Source organism: Zootermopsis nevadensis, unplaced genomic scaffold, assembly GCF_977971745.1.
Source record: "Zootermopsis nevadensis isolate Lab colony 2312 unplaced genomic scaffold, Znev_1.0 Znev_ptg000022l, whole genome shotgun sequence".
In the NCBI taxonomy this organism is placed as follows: Eukaryota; Metazoa; Arthropoda; class Insecta; order Blattodea; family Termopsidae; genus Zootermopsis; species Zootermopsis nevadensis.
Genome location: NW_028259154.1, coordinates 17152881 through 17171538, shown reverse-complemented (window position 1 = coordinate 17171538; position 18658 = coordinate 17152881). Strand labels below are relative to the sequence as shown.

General features: G+C 34.9%; 2 protein-coding genes across 7 annotated transcripts; one reads left to right on the top strand and one right to left on the bottom strand.

Moving 5' to 3' along the window:
* The first annotated feature begins 71 nt into the window (after positions 1–71).
* On the top strand, positions 72–5009 carry LOC110829109 (adenosine 5'-monophosphoramidase HINT3). 2 transcript variants are annotated; one of them, XM_022062499.2, is made up of 5 exons: positions 72–210; positions 1328–1445; positions 2972–3038; positions 4056–4182; positions 4520–5009. In XM_022062499.2, the coding sequence occupies exons 1-5, from the start codon at positions 136–138 to the stop codon at positions 4544–4546; spliced, it is 414 nt and encodes a 137-aa protein (XP_021918191.1). In that variant the 5' UTR covers positions 72–135; the 3' UTR covers positions 4547–5009. The 2 variants fall into 2 exon arrangements, with proteins under 2 accessions (XP_021918191.1, XP_021918192.2); XM_022062500.2 differs by lacking the exon at positions 4520–5009 and adding an exon at positions 2453–2676.
* Positions 5010–6033: 1024 nt separating this feature from the next.
* Positions 6034–18636, bottom strand: LOC110829104 (mitochondrial enolase superfamily member 1). Of its 5 annotated transcripts, XR_002542852.2 has the most exons (12): positions 18513–18636; positions 16553–16653; positions 15858–15960; positions 15279–15394; positions 14106–14260; positions 13473–13591; positions 11384–11541; positions 10787–10921; positions 8905–9076; positions 7553–7734; positions 6812–7006; positions 6034–6516 (listed from the first exon to the last, which is right to left on the bottom strand). XR_002542852.2 is itself a non-coding variant. In XM_022062481.2 (11 exons), the coding sequence occupies exons 1-11, from the start codon at positions 18517–18519 to the stop codon at positions 6863–6865; spliced, it is 1392 nt and encodes a 463-aa protein (XP_021918173.1). In that variant the 5' UTR covers positions 18520–18636; the 3' UTR covers positions 6034–6862. The 5 variants fall into 5 exon arrangements, 4 of the variants coding, with proteins under 4 accessions (XP_021918173.1, XP_021918176.1, XP_021918174.1 ...); XM_022062481.2 differs by having other exon boundaries at positions 6034–7006; XM_022062484.2 differs by lacking the exon at positions 18513–18636 and adding an exon at positions 17079–18137 and having other exon boundaries at positions 6034–7006; positions 16553–16672.
* Positions 18637–18658: the final 22 nt, after the last annotated feature.

Here is an 18658-nt window from a genome sequence, read left to right as displayed (position 1 = left end):
CGATCTGAATACTCGTTGATTGTCAGAGCCCTTATCTTGTGATGGTGTTAATGTTTGGTAATCCTTATCTCCTTGAGAGTGTAGGTTGTTGAAGGTGGGCCATCGTTTCGTCGAATGTCATAGTGTGTGAAGTCAATGTTGCAACAGAACGACAACTGTGTTTTTTGCAGAATTTGTAATGGGAAAGAACAAAGTGAAATCCTGTACAAGGTATATAATATTACTCAAAATACAACATGGCCAATTCTAACCTGTGTTTAATTTGACAAGTTCTTTGCGGAAGTAAACTCATTTCCATCACCGTCAGCAAGAGGGCTACTACATAACTATAGTTTTTTTAAAACTAGAATAAAGTATAGTTTATTCACATTTCATTGAACCTTTACAGTACAACTCAAGGATGTGTTACATGTATGATATGGATGCCACATCTCTGCTCCTTTTTTTTAAAAGAAACTACCTTACTGTTTAATACCAGTACAAAGGTTTTTGTTTTAATTTTTGGTTGACTGTTGGTCTTTGTAATTGCTGATGTTACATTTAGGCCATGTAGTCACTGTTTCTCCCATTTATTGATTGTGCTTCTGACATCACAGAGCATAGCAGAATTATTGTGCCTCAAAACTTTACAGATGTATTTTTTAGATATTTATGAACAGTTCATGAACGTTTAAGCACACAGTACCAATGTTCATGCAGTTGGATCCCCCAAAATATCATTGCCCTAGCAGCTGCCAAATTTTCCCATCAGATAAAATGGCTGAGATTCAAAGTGACTCTAGTATTACTAACTAACTAGATGGCTTAAGGAACTCGAAGGTTCGTCACCAAATTAACCAAAGCCCTCCACCAGACCCTGTCCTAGGCCAACAAAATCCAGTCTTCTTCAACTTCTGTCTCCTATAGATCCCACCTGATATTATCCTCCCATCTACGTCTAGGTCTCCCCAGTGGTCTCTTCTCCTCAGGCCTCCCGACCAATACCAGTACCAATAAAAGCTATCCTTGTCATCATCACTTTTGTCCTCTGTTGGAGCATGAACATTAAGGACAATAATGTCGCACCAGTGTCCTTCCAGAATTATGTAAGTCAACTGGTCACTAACATATTTTACTCTCTTAACTGCTGCCCTAATTCTGCTATGAACAAAGAAACCTGTCCGTAATTGATGATTGTCATTCCTCCTTCCATATAAAAACGTGAAATTTTCCATTGGGAACACACTGTCCCCCTCCCATCGCACCTCCAATTCCCTTCTCACTGATTTCAGTACCCCAGCCGTATAGAGACTCCTGATAATCCACCTTGTTTATTTACTCTTTTCAGGATGATGAATATGTTGTCTTCCCAGATATCAAACCAGCTGCCAAACATCATTACTTGATTGTTACACGTGAACATATTCAAAATGCAAAACAGTTAACTACAGAGCATAGACATGTTGGTAAGTGAATTTGTTATGAATTTTATAAATATTAAAATCTAGGCATTATTCTAGATCAGTGATTATTAAGCACAGCTACAAATTATTTTCATTACTGATGCATGACAGCAATATACAAATTTAAGGTTTTTTAAGATGAGATATATTTTTTATGCATACTCTGAAAGGATTGATTTTGGAGATTTGTGGTTTCACAGAATTTCTATGTAATCTACTTGTAGTTCTGTATATTTCTGAATATCTGTAATGCACTTGGCTGCGTTCTTCATAACAGTGTTCTTTCTGTGACCTACCATATTTTTCACGTTTTGTATTAAATTCTTCTAGATATTTAGAAAGTCATTCATGTAAATGCTTATAAGTGTGATTAATTGTACCTTTTAAGTTGTATTGAGTGTTGATATATGAGTACAGTGGTTACATGCTGTATATAAGTCAAGGTGTTTATTATCATTTTGATATTCCAACCATTGTTAGTTCATTGCTCTTTTCAAGTGCTGTTCAATTTTGGTATCACTACTTTATAATAACCACCACCAAAACAATACTCTCTAAAGTATGATGGAAACCACTTTTTGGAATCTCCTGACTAGAGATGGGGGATATGGCCAGATTTTTAAGTCATGTCAAAACTTATAGTAAACAGATTATAATAAGTTGTATAAAGTAGTGTATATGCTGTTGGCTGTAAAATGTTTGTTCATGATGAACAAATGTTGTTATTAACTCTTAAGGTATTAGCATTGTTTTGAGGGAACCATGAATCACACTTCATGAAATTATAAACAAGATTATGTTATAGAGCAGGGGTCGTCAACCTGGTCCCTACCGCCCACTAGTGGGCAATTCAAGCTTTCATGGTGGGCAGTGGGGGATTTTGTCCATTGTTACAAATTTTGTTCTTCCTCCATATATCGAATACATTGCTAACAACTTTGCGAGTTTGACTTTTTAAAATATGTTTTTGCAATTTACTTTTGAATTTCATCTCTAAAATTTGAATATAGATAATAATTCACCGGATACTTCTCGAAGTATACTCGTGGACGAGGGAACAACGAATGAGCTCCATATCAAAGGCACAAGTTTAGTGCACATAACGAGGGTGGGGGCTTACCACCGGCCATCACTCAGTCTTCAAGCTGTACCTCTTTCATGGTGGTGGGCAGTACGTGCGGCTCCAGTGGGCGATAAGAAAATTTTACCATCAACAAAGATACAAAAGTGGGCGGTAGGTATAAAAAGGTTGACGACCCCTGTTATAGAGGAATGACATGGAATCCTGTTTCACTGTAACACATAGTGGAAACCCAGTCTCTAGAACTGTGAACAGCAGAACCATTTGCAGAAACAGGTTGTATTTTAGGTCAGGCTTAGAACAGTTTGCAGTTAATCTGCTTGTCTTTATAAAGATCAATTGCTTTCATTTAAAGTGTATGTTCAGATTAGATATTATATATAGGCACCTCATGCAACAAGGCATCCAGAAATTTAATGACTATAATAGTGTTTTCTGTCTTTTTCAGTGGAGAAACTCATTGAAATAGCAAAACAGGTTCTTACTGAAGAGGGTGCTGACTTATCAGATGTAAGGTAAGATAAATTTAACCCTTTCCACCAGGGCTGTGGAATCCGTACTAAAATCTCCGACTCCTTCATAAAAGCTCAATATATATTAATAAGGGTAAACCTACTAAAATCGTAAATGGCACACTATAGGAGATTTCATAACCACCACATGAATCATCAGCATACTTTTTACACTTATAACCTATATTTAAATACATGTCTAATAGTTATTGCAGAAATCGATTGATTTGTAGACATTTTATATTCTTAAAGTACTGGAGCCAAAGTTACAATCTGACTCCGACTCCACAGCCCAGCTTTCCACAAATAATTTAGAAATCATGGTGAAATTTAATATCACCTGCAGTGCTTAAAATAATACACCTTTTGTTTTGTACCAACCATAGTGGCTGATTAATTAGCCCTCCTGCTTCATATTTGGAAGGTCCAGGGTTCAAATCTTTTCCCAGAGATCTGCTATCCTGATTTTCCATTATTTTATTTGATCCCTTTTGGCACATGTCAGGATCATAGATTAAATCAGGCCATGTTTCCTTCCTTCTGTATATTTCTAATTAATTACTCATTAATCAACCTGTCATTTGACACTATTTATTGTGAACTGACTGCTCATTACACACATAGTAAAATTCTAGATGTGCTGTTGTCCCATGTTCTGACAGAATCTGAAAAATGTTATACTGAATGAAAAGTAAAGTAAAGTAAAGCTGTTCCACTATATGCCATGTAGGCGCTTGGGGGGAGAGGAAGTATAGCTCCTACTCATTCTTTACCTCAGCACTAGATGGGGGTGAGTGGTCAGCATCACGCCCTGGCCGGCTTTACACCCGGGAAAGGACCCCGGTACCCATTGTAGAGGAGGCTGGGTGGGCCCCAGAGCCGGTCTGTACGCAGAGTCTAGAGGAAAAATCCTCTACCCCCGTCAGGGATCGAACCCCGGTCGCCCAGTCCGTAGCCAGTCACTATACTGACTGACATGTTTTATCATGGTTTAGTTATTTGTTGTTTCAATTTTGACAGGTTTGGTTTCCATTGGCCTCCATTCAACTCCATTCAGCACCTCCATCTGCATGCAATATCTCCAGCTAGTAGCTTGGGTTTTGTATCTCGTCTAATCTTCCGCCCAAATTCATGGTGGTTTGTTTCAGTAAGTATTTTTTATAATTCTGCCCTTTCTTGTCTTGGTGTTGCTGAGATGAATGTGATACCAGTGATTGATAGGCGAAGAAACATTAATAATTCAGGCTTATTGAAAGATTATATTATTACAAGGTGCTCTTGATACTGAAAATGATCTTGGAGTGTGGAGGTATGAACTTGATAGGATGACAGTAAATTCTTATGAACATGGTATCAAACCCTTTGGTGCCGTAAAATTGGGACATAATTTTCACATTGTTGGTTTTATAACATTGTCAGTTTTGCCACTTTACATACCCTGTTCAGAGAGATTAATTACTCCATGATGTATTCTCTTCTTATAGCCAGAGTATGTGACATCCCGCCTGTAGTGTTTCCACACAACACTTTGCAGTTTGTAAGTTTTGATTTGCATTCCTACTTTGCAGTTTCTGGGAATATTTTTGTTGTGAAGGACAATGTGCAATCAGTAGCTGTTGCCCTCATATACTGATTCAAGTATATTTACAGATCAGTTCAAAGAAATTTATGCTAATGGTACAAAATTTCTTGAGTAAACATAGCTATTAATATACATTACATTACTTAAGATGGTTTAAGTTGATTCACTTATAAATTAAATACTTAACAGATTGAAAAATTGTTTGATGTATGGATGTTGAACACAGAATGGAATATCATAATTTCCTCATGTCTATTGTATATTTATTCCTTGAAATTTGCCATCAAAAGTCAGATGTGTATGCTTATCTTTTGTAAAATAATTCTGAAAATTTTGCATCAGTGCAATGAGCAAAATAGCGAGGTCAATAAAATTGCTGGCTATGGGCTGGAGTGCCTGAGTTTGATTCCATGTAGTCATAGGACTCTTTTCTTCATCATGTTCTTAATGATTCTGGTGCCCACCCAGCCTCCTGTTCAGTAGTTACTGGAGACTACCTAGAGGTAAAGTGGCCATGATATTAAACTTACCACCCATCTAGGAGTGCCAAGATCAGCACAGGGAGCTTTACCTGTAGGGGATAATAAAATGCTATAACTTTTTAAGTTATAAACTAATTTCTTTATTTTTGTCTTGATTTTTATGGTCAGGCATGTGACACATTTTGTCTGATTAAGTTTCATTATAACAACTTAGAACTATTTACTTTTTATCATAGACAAAAACAATTTTCATCTTTATTAAAATATATACAGAATCACTGCTAAAAATAATATTTGTGGCTTCCAAACATTTTAACTGCTGTCACTTCAGCATGATGTTGAGTCAGACACACTGATATCAAACATGGTAACAGCTTTAAATGGCCATTTTTTAGTTCAAGTATTTTGATATTGAGGTATTTTGTCATATTAATTCATTTAGTTCTGTTTAGTTTTCTCCAGAAATAAATAGAACAGTTGGTATTTTGACTGATCACTGTGGCCATCTATCAAATAATGGATCATATTTCTTTTAAAGACTAAAAGTTATATGTTCCTGTTTTGGCAGGTTTTCATATTATAAAATTACAATTTTTTATAGAAGTCTTTGGTAGAGCTACAGTAGCATATAAAACTTGAATGTACTATAATCCTGATTTCTTACAAGTATTTTGTCCAGATATTTCCTATGCTGTCTTGGTGTTTAATTGTCAGTGATTTTGGTTACAACTCCAAAGAGAGGACTACTAAATCATTTGGTGTTTGTTAAATGAGTTAGATTGACAGTAATTGTATAGCAAATTTCCATCTCTATTGAATTACTTGTAAGAGGGACAGCTTTATTGTGGTATTTGTTATCTGTTATGAATCCAGTACAATTTGTATTGGATATGTAGGTCATAGGAAAGAGTTTTGTGCATAAATAAAATACATATTAATTTAATAAAAGGTAGTTTTATTTTCTACATACATTTTATTATTTTGTTATCATATCTGGAAAATTGTGGGTAATATAATTTAATCTCCTGCATATAATATGATAAATCCACATCAAAGACTTTGGTATAAGAATATCACCCTCTCAGGACAGTGCCACTTTTCCTGTGTCCTGTGTTTGGTTTATTTGTTATATTATTATTATTATATATATTATTATAGTGCCCCGTATCATCATATAAATTTTATGACTTATAGCCAACTTTATTTTTAAGAAGGATTTTTAATTAGCATAAGTATGAACCACCATCTTCACTGATTTAACACCTAGTCTTGCAATGTATTGGCATTTTTAATGTGTTCAGTTTTTGAAACTGAATGACAGAGAATGTCTTGTAAAGTTAGTTCAGTGGGACATGAGCTGTGAACTTGATATGTTCTCCACTCAAGTAAGTACTGCAAAGCTCAAGGCCTGAACTAGCTGTATATAAAGGAATTAAAAGAAAAAGAATTAGTCACACTAGCAAGATCACATGAAATTAAACAACAGATATAAGTAATTCAAAAAGTCATGTGCAGTGGCATGACCAAAAATTTCTTTTTTTCAGTTTGGGGTTACAGGATGAAATTATATCACAATTAGTTTTGTTGTTATGAAATTTTGTATTTTAAAATCATAAAATATATCCTATTGGCATGGTTATAGTTTTAATGGATTGAAAGCTGTTTCATGCATGAATATAACATTTCTACATTCCTATACAGTAAAGACTTACACTTATTGTAGGGAGGTAATATACAGACACTTCTTTTTTGATACAAATTATTTATTTGGCTGGGCATACAAATACATTTTGCTTAGTTGGATCAGGAAATAATCCTTTGGCAAACATTTCTTGCCATTTACTTCCATGTGGATATTCATAAGCCTCAACAGAGTCAGGTTTCATCACTGTGCTGTAACCAGGCATCTGCAATAAATTTTGAAAGTATTCTCCATTTTAATAGGAACAACAGTTTTGTTATAAACCTTATTAAAATGTATGCTTTTAGAATAACCTGACTACAGAATCTTCCTTCTGTGAGAATGGGACACTGTAGTACACACATTGATTAGCTTAATATGATAATATCAAAGATTTATGAACATTTGTTGTAAACAATATAGACATACAGACATATATATAAACATGACCTCCATATGCAAAATTCAATCACCAAAATCCACAGAATATCTAGTGACCCTGCCATGATTCAAACTTGGTTCATTCCAAATACTGCCAGGTGTGTTATAATTGGTCTAAACTGCTCTGATGATAGAGATGGCCTGTTAGGTTACTATGTTATCATTTGCTTAGAGGAACAAAGGAATGCTATAAAACCATCAAGAATACCTGAATGCAGCAGTAGTTTCAACTATAATGCAACATTCAGTATGTACTTGACTATAATTGCTTATCTCCCCATCAAATTTCTGCCCTCCCACCCCTGTTCCACGGATTTGGTGTTAAACTTACCTTAGGTGCAATGTAGTGAGCATGTATGACCTTTATTGGGTTCTCAAAATGTTCATGTTGCTGGTTTGTGTACTCAATCATTCGGCCCTCTGTTGTGCCAGTCAGGCAAATGTAGTCAAATATTTGGAGGTGTTGTACCATTTCACATAGACCCACACCACCTGCATGGGGACACACGGGCACTGAAACAGGCTGTGACTCAGTTCCTCATACTTCATCAATAAGACAGTAATTAATGCATGGTACAGTCAGAGAGTTTGAGAACTTCATAGCATCTGCATTGTGATGTAGTTCATATGTAAGTTTTGATTTATGTGCATGTATGGATATATAGGGATGGTGTGAGTAGGGATACATTGTTGCAATTGGGAGAGCAAGAAATAAAATTAGCCCAAATCCAAATGTACAAAATGTACAATTGTTTAGAAAAGCAGATCATCATGTAAAAACTTCATACATGATGTAAAATATTGATCTGATAGGTATCTAGGCTATATCTTTTGCTTGAAAATGTGTAAATATGATGTATATTTAACAAACTGCAATGGATTTTGTGACCCTTATAAACTCAGAAAATTCTCTCTCCCCAAATGTTTACTTGTTGCTAATGACTTGGACATGAGACACAAGGGAAAACTAATGTATACACTTATTATTTTTAGCTATATTAGCAGGGTGATCTTATAAACATGTTGTTTTCAGAAAGAATTACTAATTCATTATCAGCTGAGTCTCAAAGTTGTTAAGAAAAAATAAGGGTATGGCTCATTTTCTGATTAACATTGTCAACAACATATTTATTTATATCAGCAATCATTGAACATTAACATTCAGTATACAGAATGTAAACTTTGCTCATGCACAGTACATTATTTAATGACTTAGTGTTAATAGGCTTTCTGTTCCTGACATGTTGAGTGTTAAATGTTTCTTTAAATACAAAGAAAAATGATACATTTCTGATAGCTTTTGTCAGCATTAAACTTACATGTCAGTTTATGTAATGAATTTTCAGCCTTCATGGCAGAGAACAGCACAAAATGGAGTTGATGAAAGAAACTAATAAATTTATTTCTATCTGCAGTAAATGAACATCAAGATTATAAAAGAATGTAAAGAACACATTTGGAAAATGTGAGTATTCCATTGGAATACACATTTCAGTATTGCAATTGGTTTAACCGATTTAAGTAGAAGATCTGCAGGCTATGTATGCTGAACATTGAGCAGGAATAATTTGAGAGATATATAGTAACAGAGTCACATTTTTATCTGTGCCACCCAGTACCATACCCTAATTTGTGCTTCAGGAATGACCTGCATAATCTAATTTGTTGTCTGTTGATACAAACCTCCAAGTTTTTTGGCCATGAAGTAAACTGAGAGAACCTCATTGACCCCGCCTATACGACATGAGTCAATTTGGCAATACTGCATTGCTCTTGCTTGAAGGAACTGCTTAAACATGACACGATTGCAGCACATCTCTCCTGTGGCCACTCCAATTCCTAGTGGCTTCAATGCCTGCAATAGAGACACTTCACGTTACCAGCAGTGGCAACACATAAGAGTTAATAAAATTTTCCAGTGTTTTGTAAGAAATGAAGGATGACAATATATAACCCTGTCTCTAGAAGTACACATGCATGTGCTTGAATGCGTATGTATGTTGATCTTTTTTTCAGATTCTTGAAATTTGTTATTTCCTCAGATTAAGAGACCATGTTTCAAAGCCAGATTAAGAGTGATGATCTTATGTACAAAGTCTCATCAGAAAATATAAAGACTGAATTTATCTCTCATATAAATCATGGTGCATGGGGATGCAGCTGAATGAATGTACCTGATGTTACTACATGTCCAAACATGTTTACTGTTCGCGACTGTAATCTTGAGACTTGCAGGGTGAGGAAGTGGGGTCGTGTATGGCAAGAGCTTGAATATCGTCTTCATGTCAGCAGGGCAATTAAAGGAGCGCATATCAAAATCTACTGAACAGGTAAGATTCTTGGAGAGTTTCTCTTTATTTTGACATTTATTTCATGTCTCTATAATGCTTTGTTCCAAAACTATGACTGTTTGTTACCCCACCATTATTTTATGGACACACTGTACTTAAAATGACAAGATTGATTACTCACAAAATGAATTAAGTGGAATTACTTGTGGCATTTTTCAGGCCATTTTAACTGAAGATTTTAGAATGAGAAGTGTCTCAGCAAAGTTTGTTTCAATACTGGTGACACAGCAGTAGATGTAAAACTGCTTGTATTTGGCTTCTATCGTTCTTTAGTTGGAGAAGGTGGTGACAATTTTTTAAAAGATGTTATGACAGGTGTTGAGACATGGTTCTGTGGATATGACCATGAAATTAAGCAACAGTCATCACAATGGAAATCTGTTTTCTCACCATGACTGACAAAATCATGTCAGGTGGTGCTGATTGTTTTGTTTGTTTCCAAAGGTGTGCACTGTAAATATACTCCACAAAAGGCCATGCTATTCACCAACACATTTATTTACAAGTGTCGAGATATTTCTGTGATGTAATGTGTTGTAAATGACCTCAGATGTGGAAATTTGGTGGATGGAAAATTCCCCATGGCAGTGCATCTGCCCACTGATGCTAGCTTGTGCAGCACTTTTTATCTTTATACAGTATTTCACAGATGAGAGAGCTTCCCTGTTCACCAAATAAGACTCACTATGCCTTTTTTCTGCTCCTTAAACTGAGAAAAATAAATTTTAAATATGAAGAATTTCATGGTGTGAAAACAGTTTAATGAATATACTACAAGTAGCTGTTTACAATTCCAAAAACTGATTTTGTCAGGTGCTTCCACCAGTAGCAGGAATGGTGGAACAAGTGTGTACATGCTGATGGACTCTACTCTGAGGGACATTAATCTCCCATCCCTGTATGTTGAGCATCTTACTTTTCGCATATTCAGTCTTGATATTTTTTGAGTAAGCCTCTTGGTTCTTTCGCTGGGTTTAAGGCAGCTGGAGCTTGAAGCTGACCACTCATATCCTCTTAGTGCCAAGGTATAGAATATATTAAGTTTTACATCCATCCCTGTATACATCTTCAAGAAATTATGCTTAGGGACACTGGACAGCTTTATTTACATCATTGCAGGGGGAAAAACCAGCATCAAATAAATGCCTGCATTACATCTTTATAGTTTATTTTTTTCTTATTGATCACTGCCTTCACACATTTCCTGGGTATACCTTAGAGATAGTAGCATGTCCCAAAATATCATCAGGAGAGGTTGGCTCTTCTATCCATAATGGCTTAAATTCTGCCAACTGCTTCATCCATTCAATGGCTTGTTCGATGTCCCACACCTGGTTTGCATCTACCATCTGTCCACAATTTCAATCTTATATCAGCTATCAGTACAAAGACCATAATGCAGAAGAAACAGATTTTAAAATGTGTGACAGTTAATAGATTGTGTTCTTCATCTTTATACTCTAAATGCTAGTGAAGTATAGGAAGTCCATAAATTTTTACAGTTTCTTTTCAGCTGTGAGCTAAATACCATTGTTTCATGATTTCTTGCTACGGTAGTGTGTTAATGTCTAATGATTACTCTGTGAAAACAATCTTAATTTCCTTCAGACATTAAAATGTGTGGTGTAGAGCCATATTTACTTACTGCCTTGTACATGCAAGTTTCAGTTCTATATCAGCATGGAGTATTTGAAACAGTCTTTTATTGCATTTAAATTAAGCATTAAGCTTACTGACTATATTTATACTCATGTAAGTGAATAATTACAAAGACTGATAAATATTGTAAGATATGGTGTAGTTGAGCATACCAGTTTATTGTCCCAGCCAATGATTTTTCGCACCATTGTACATCGACGACGATCATCTTCCAGATTTTGACCTACCTTCACTTTAAAGGCTGTAAAGCCATTGGCAAGATATTGAGAACACAAAGTTTTCACATGCTCATTTGAGTAACCCAGCCATCCTGTACAAGAAGAAGATAGCATACTTTAAATTGATTGTTTTGGGAGCTTACTTGACTGGATTGTTTTCAAATAAATTAAACACAGATGGCTCTTTGAAAAGCTTGGAACTGGCATGATGGCTATTGTATACCTAACACACTCTATGGAGCAGAGTTCTTGTTGAGAAACTAATACTAACTCACTTAGTCAAGATATTCCTGTATTTTGTGGAACTCAAAGGTTTACTACTGTGGTCACATCATCCTGCCACTTCACTCTGTCCTGAGCCATGCGAATCCAGTTCACACGTGTATCCTGTTCTATATCATCCTACATCCTTTGCCTATGTGTTCATCATTAATGTAATTTTGATATGTTGCTGTCTTTCATAAATATTTGGATTCTGTATGCTTTGTATAAACAAGTCATACTATCAGTATTTCAATATACATGTGAATGTTATGTTGTGTCATGTGACTGATTTTCCCATCAAATATGAATTAAAGAAGTTTCATTTAGATTTTTCAGCAACCCATACTTGGAATCCAAAGTAACTGTGTTGAAGTTTGGAAATTTATAGTTCTGCTGTGTTTCCTGGAATATGCTCAAAAGAAACATTTTTGTTCTTTTGTTTTATCTTGACCACATCAATTATGAGACATGAAATGTGATGCTCAGATATGTGGACTAACTGCCTGGTAGCTGAACCCGCAGGTACAACACCAAAGCCTGCCACCGGACTCAATCCTGAGCTAACTCCATCCATTTACCATCCTCACAGCCTACCTCCCTAAGATCCATCTTGATATTATCTTCCCAACAAAACTTTGTATGGACCCCTTGCATTCTACATATCCAGCCCATCGGAGCCTCCTAGATTTCACTGTCCTCATTATGCTAGGTGACCTGTGCAATCCACACATCCCATTATGTAGTATTCTAAATTCCCTACTTATTTCATTCTTACTCGGTCCAAATATCTTCCTGAGCACCTTGTTTTCAAACACTTGTAATCCACGTTCCTCCTTCAAGGTAAGAGATCATGTTTCACAACCATACAAGACAACAGGCCAAATTGTTGTTTTATATATCCTGATCTTTGGTGTTTTGGATAGCAAACGAGATGATAACAGTTTTTGAATTGAATAAAAACAAGCGTTTCCCGAATGTATTCTAATCTTAATTTTATCATGGACCTAATTTCTACTTGTTATTGTTTTTTCCCACTTCTTAAATTTTGAAACATTTTCAAATGTTGTGTTACTTTTCCACCATTGTTGCTGATGTTGGGTTTGTATTATGCCCATGTGTTTAATTTTGTCTGCATTTATTTCTAGGTCTATTTCTTTGCTAGCCTGTAGTTCCTGTATTTTTGGTTATGGTACCCATACCATCCCCCAGCAAATTGACATCATCAGCATAGGCAAGTACCTGTTGCAGATCATTCAATTCAAACCCTTCCTGAAGACATGTTTGAGAATAAAATTAAAAAGCATTGGGGAAAATGCATTCCCCTGTTTTAGGCCATTGTGCACTGGGAATGGATTTGACAGAAGGTTACCTATACAAACTCTTACTAGATAACCTGTCCATACACATCTTAATTAACCTAACAAATTTCTTTGGTATTCCAAACTAAATCAAAATTCCATACAGTGCCTTCAATAAAGTCCACAAATAGTTGGTGTACTGACCCATTATACTCCCACTTGTTCTCCAATATTTGTTGAATGCAAAAGATCTGATCAGTAGTTGACCTATTACAGCGAAATCCACATTGATTGTCCCCAATAGTTTCATTCATAAATGGTGTTAACCATGCCAGAAGAATATTCGATAAAATTGTGTGAAATATGGATATTTATAAATTAGTAGAATGGATTTGATTAATCAAACAAATTCAGAATTAAGAGAGCTATACTGTTATATTTTCATAGAAGGTTGTAATTACCAGCTTGTGTTGTATAGGCTGGATATCCAACTCTTTTCATCTGTTCCTCCCGTTCTTCTTTGCCAGTCTCCATTGCCTTTAACATTGCAACAGCTTCCTCTTTTGTTACCACATCTGAACTGAAGTAAAATCCAATATAGCTTATTACATCTGTGTCAAAAGTTTTCATTTTGTAGTATCATAGTTGTGTCTGATATGATGTAATTAAAATTCCTCAAGTAGTATACACAAAATTTTGCCTGTTAATAAGAGAAGATTTAACTTGTTTCCTTAAATTCCATTTTAATGTTAATATAGTATCACCTGGTCTCTTCCCATAAGTTTTTAACAAAAACTTTGAATGCATTTTTGATTCTCTGTATGTACTAATTCTATAAAACTGAAAGATGTATTTCATTACCTTGTGTGTATTCATTCAAACAGACTAAAAAGGGCTTTTTGGAAGATCTAGGGCTGAAATCCACACACTAGAAGGAAAATTTGAAAGGAGTTCCAGAAACTTCATGAACTTCAGTTTCCTCTAATATACCCAATCTTACTCATGTCAGACAAGAGCTGGTTACAAAATAAAATTATGAAGAGAAATTCAAGTAGAGGTAGGCAGGTAAATATTATGGATCATTGCTCACTTACATATATCTGAAGTCAATTGTGGAAACTAATTTCTCAGGTTCCATGTCCACCAAGAGCTTCCATAAAGGTTTTTGTTGCAAATTGGCCCACAGATCCCACAGGGCATTTATAATAGCTGCTGTGGCCAAATGAATGACCCCTTTCTCAGGACCTATCTGGGTATGTCAAGAAATGTTGAATATTTAAATAACTCATCACTTATAGTAAACGCCCTTGTCCCCTTACTGCAATTATTCTTATGTCTGGCACAAGGAAGTATTCTTAGTAGCCTAGTAACTGGGCCTGGCTTCAGTCCCTGATCAGACTTACGGTATTCACTCTGAGCAAAGTGTTTTGATAAATGTTCTGAGAATATTCCAGATTCATTTATGCTACATCTTTCATACTTTCATTGCTATGGATGAAACAGATTCAACAAGCAGAAAAGCACACTCTGCTCGATGGACTGAATTGTTTCACCAAATAAATAAAGTACTGTAACATAAATATTTTGTTGAAAAGAGTTCAAAAAATAAAAAATAAATATTTATTTTGTATAAATTTAAATTTTTAGGTAAGATAAAAATTTGATTATATGTACAGGAATGAAACACTTTACTCAGTGTCAAACAGTTAAAATGTCCAAAAGTGTTATATCAAATAAAGACAAGCAGTTTTATGTTATTCTCTATTATGTTTAATTTCACTTCAAATAATGTATTTGCAATTAAAGCGAAATGAAAATACAAGAAATAATGTTAATGTGGACATTTCGATGGCTATGGTTTCATGAAGTAGTACAAAAATTGCCCCTTTTCTGACTTCATTCCAGTAAAGTTATAAACAGGTTGTGTTTGTTGATGTCAGTACAACTTCAAGATGGCTTAAAAGGTGTAGATTATTTGGAGATATTCCTGATAGGGTGTAAACTTCACAGAATTTTTGTAGATTGAAATATTGAATTTTGAAATCCACTGAACTTCAACTCTGACCTCCAAAAGAGGAATTAGCACAATGTAGAATTACAGTAGGCTCACGCAACAAAAATTCTAGTTTCTATGCAGAATAGAGTTCCTTTACTATCTCTTTATATCTTTAGTTTCTATTAAAGTAATTAGTGATTATATTTCTACTGCATAATACAATTAAAGTTTCTGATTACATTTATACAATGAGAATTAAATTCTGCCTTACCCATCGCAACTGTGAATCACTGGTAAGTTTCCTCCAGAAGCAAGCGAAGTCATTGAAAATTTGGTCTGCATCTTGACCAACTACAAGTGGTGACAGTGATTTAACAGCAGCAACAACTGAATAAAATATATTAAACTGTCAAATACATTATAATATGATATATAATGCAATATTTTGGTAGATACCTATAGTTTTAATCTCAGTAACAACTTATGCTTCCAGTGGGGGAGGTTTCTATTAATGTGTAATGAAATAATGCAATAAATTAAGTTATATTAAAACCTGTTTTTTCATATTATGAAACTGGCTATTGTTATAATTTCCTTTATATATGTTAGTAATTTCCAATATAATTACACAAGATTATGTGACTACATTGCACTTTGTTTTCCATCCACAGTGTTGCAAGTTGGAAGTAAAGTATATTTTTTAGTGCATATTGTTTTGAGATCTGATAGCAAGCGGGATGATATAATGCTTCAACCAGCCCTGCTTTAGGCATTAATTATAAAGAGAGGACATACCCTTTCTGACACTTCTCATGTGACTCTGTGGGTTAATATAGCTTTCTCCACTTACCTATTTCATTCCCATGACCAATGGTGAAAGTCAAGCCATGGCCCTCCACATCTCCTTCTGTATAGATAATGACATATGTGCAGGAATAGTTGCAGTCCACATGCTGCCAATGTGTTAAAAAGTCAGTGCAAAGTGATTAAATTTAACACATGGATTATAGTGATTTAATTTATCTGACCTGCACTGTTTAGGGTACTTATCATTTTCATATGAAGGTATGTTAATATGCCTCTTCCATTGTGAACATCATGAATCACATATTTTATTGATGAATAAATAGATATTTTAATTTAAAGCTAAAAAATATAGATTTTAAACTGTAGACTGGCTTTGTCCCTGTCTTCAGATATGAAGGTACCTACTCTCTGGGGCTACATCAGATAAAGCTAGTCTTTATTAGCGGATTTATAAAATTAAAAATTCCATTATCCATTACATTTTGGAGACTGGCTGTGTCTCTGTCTTCAGGTGATTTGTCTTCTCTGTGGTGGCTATCAGATAAAATAAGTATTCAGTGAGGCCATTAAAAATTAAGAAGACTTACATCCACTATCCTGTGAGACCCAGTAGATAAAGCAGTAAAATTTTTAACATAAGACAGTGTAATGGCCAAGCAAAATATATATGTTCAACTGACCAGCTATAAAGGTGCTAACTTAGGCTCAACAGTCTGTAATTTGAAGATGTTCACTTACCATTGCATCTGATCCATGTGACCCTAGTGATGTGGGAAAGCGGATGTCCCGTACATGGAGTGTTCTGATTTTGAGTCCTGTATCTCGATACATAGTATTCCCTACAATGTTAACATTGCCCTGTTGAAATATTATTTATTTTTAACTTTTCAGAGTGTATAGTATTCATGACTGTATTCAGGATGGCTCTGAGACACTTCTAGCTGTCCTTCCAAATTTAATGCAGAATGGTTTATTCTACCACAAAAACATGTTTTGTAGTGTTGACCACATCTAGTACTATCTGAAAATGCACATTACTTGTACTTTGAAGGCATGAAGATCATGGATATTTTCTTGCATTTAAAATTTTGTCAAAACAAACATCGAAATTATCTATTTTAGGATGTTTTATGTATTGGAATAAAATTATTTCTTAATACTCTGATCTGTCTTTGATATTCTCCATGTCCTGTGTGTTATTCCCCATCTCCTTCACATTAATTTTATATGAAGTATTTTAAGTTTTGAATTTTTATTCACTTACCACACAAAAAGGCCTGCAAAAGATTATCTTGTCTGTTCTCTTGATAAAATAGATTTTATGTGGTTACATCTTGATAAAACGTGATGTGTTTGTGATAAAGTAAGATATCTGTACTGTGAGCTCAGATAAATTTACTCAAGTCACATTACACAATATTCTCCCATACTTTAGTGAAGCTATATGTTCTGGTCAGAAGATTGACTTCTCTTATTTGTGTTCTTGCTGCAGTATTAAAGCAGGTGCAGGCTAATAGACCTTCAGTCTTATAAACATATGGCTGTTAATGTTCTTAAGCAGCCTTGGCATAATAATAATCTACACTAATGAACACTTAACATATGGAATGCTAATTCCATGGACATGTGTATTTTTAATGTATTTTGTCATGTAGGATATTAGATATTTTATTATCTATTTACCACACTGTGGCATACAGTTTTTGAAATCATACCTTATTTACTATATATAATTGTAAGTTGGGAGACCTTTATGCTTCTTTTCTCTTAAAACTTCCTTAATCGATATTATCTGTGTCAAATACCACTATAAACTTAAAAATTAATTTCTACATTTCTGAAATCCAAATGTTATAATGCATAATACAATGATCACAAATGTAAACGGTGACTATAAACTTGCTCTATATGTATAAGAACATCATGAAGGGACATGGGTGGTGTGGAAGTAAGACTACACATATTCTAAACCTTAGTGCTAGATGCAGCTGAGTGGTTGGTTCCATGAATTTCACTGTCTGTATTTTTGTTACAAAAGTATGTGTGCTTCATGCAGCTGTAACTTGGTTGGTTGATGGTTCTAATTAAAACAGTAGGTACTGTCTGTGTTTCCAATTTATTCTGTGCTTCTGCACCCTACCCATCTGTTCTTCAGTATTTTCTTTGGGGCATGTATAATGGAATCTACTCACAAGTGTTTGTTTACGTGGGCATGTGCACATAGTTATTGGTATGTGTTTGTTTTTTGGGGGGAAGGCAGAAACATTGCCAAGAATTATTGGGTCTGCAGAAGATCAAGCCAGAATTGGCCTTTCCATAAAAGATAAATATTAACAGAAAACTGGACATTGCTGATTTTGAACAGTATTTTGGTGAAGTCCATTTTACGTATATATTTATTTAAAACTTTATTACATTTTGAAGTATTTAACTGTTTGAAAGAATACTTTATTTTTTAATTTGTCTTTTCCCCGATAGTTTTTCTACATAACCAAATATCGTTGTCTTCCCTACCACCTCATCTGTTCCCTCTGCCTCACATACATACTCATACTATGTATGTTAATCTACGAGGATGTTACTGTGTGTAGTGTGGTAGAAGTTTACCGACGTTTCACCGGTGCTTACTGCCTCCGTCATGAGGGTATGAAACTTCAGTAAACTTCATACTCCTTGCCGTGAGAAGGTGAAAGCTTACCGAACATTGAATAGTAAACTTCCGGTGCAGTTATTCCAGATTATATTCGAGTTCAGTATACTGGCCAGTGTGTATTGTCTTTGACGGTTTTCTGTGGTCCGTACATATGTACCAACCATATATAACCTCAAGAAAACTCTTTATTT

Coding starts and splice junctions, on each gene's coding strand:
- LOC110829109 (XM_022062500.2), top strand. CDS start 136: ATGTTGCAACAGAACGACAACTGTGTTTTTTGCAGAATTTGTAATGGG. Junction 1,446..2,452: donor TACAGAGCATAGACATGTTG/GTAAGTGAATTT, acceptor ATTTGAATATAG/ATAATAATTCACCGGATACT. Junction 2,677..2,971: donor CAAAGATACAAAAGTGGGCG/GTAGGTATAAAA, acceptor TGTCTTTTTCAG/TGGAGAAACTCATTGAAATA.
- LOC110829104 (XM_022062481.2), bottom strand. Junction 15,961..16,552: donor CACATGGATCAGATGCAATG/GTAAGTGAACAT, acceptor ACACATTGGCAG/CATGTGGACTGCAACTATTC. Junction 7,735..8,904: donor CATGGCCAAAAAACTTGGAG/GTTTGTATCAAC, acceptor AGCCTGTTTCAG/TGCCCGTGTGTCCCCATGCA.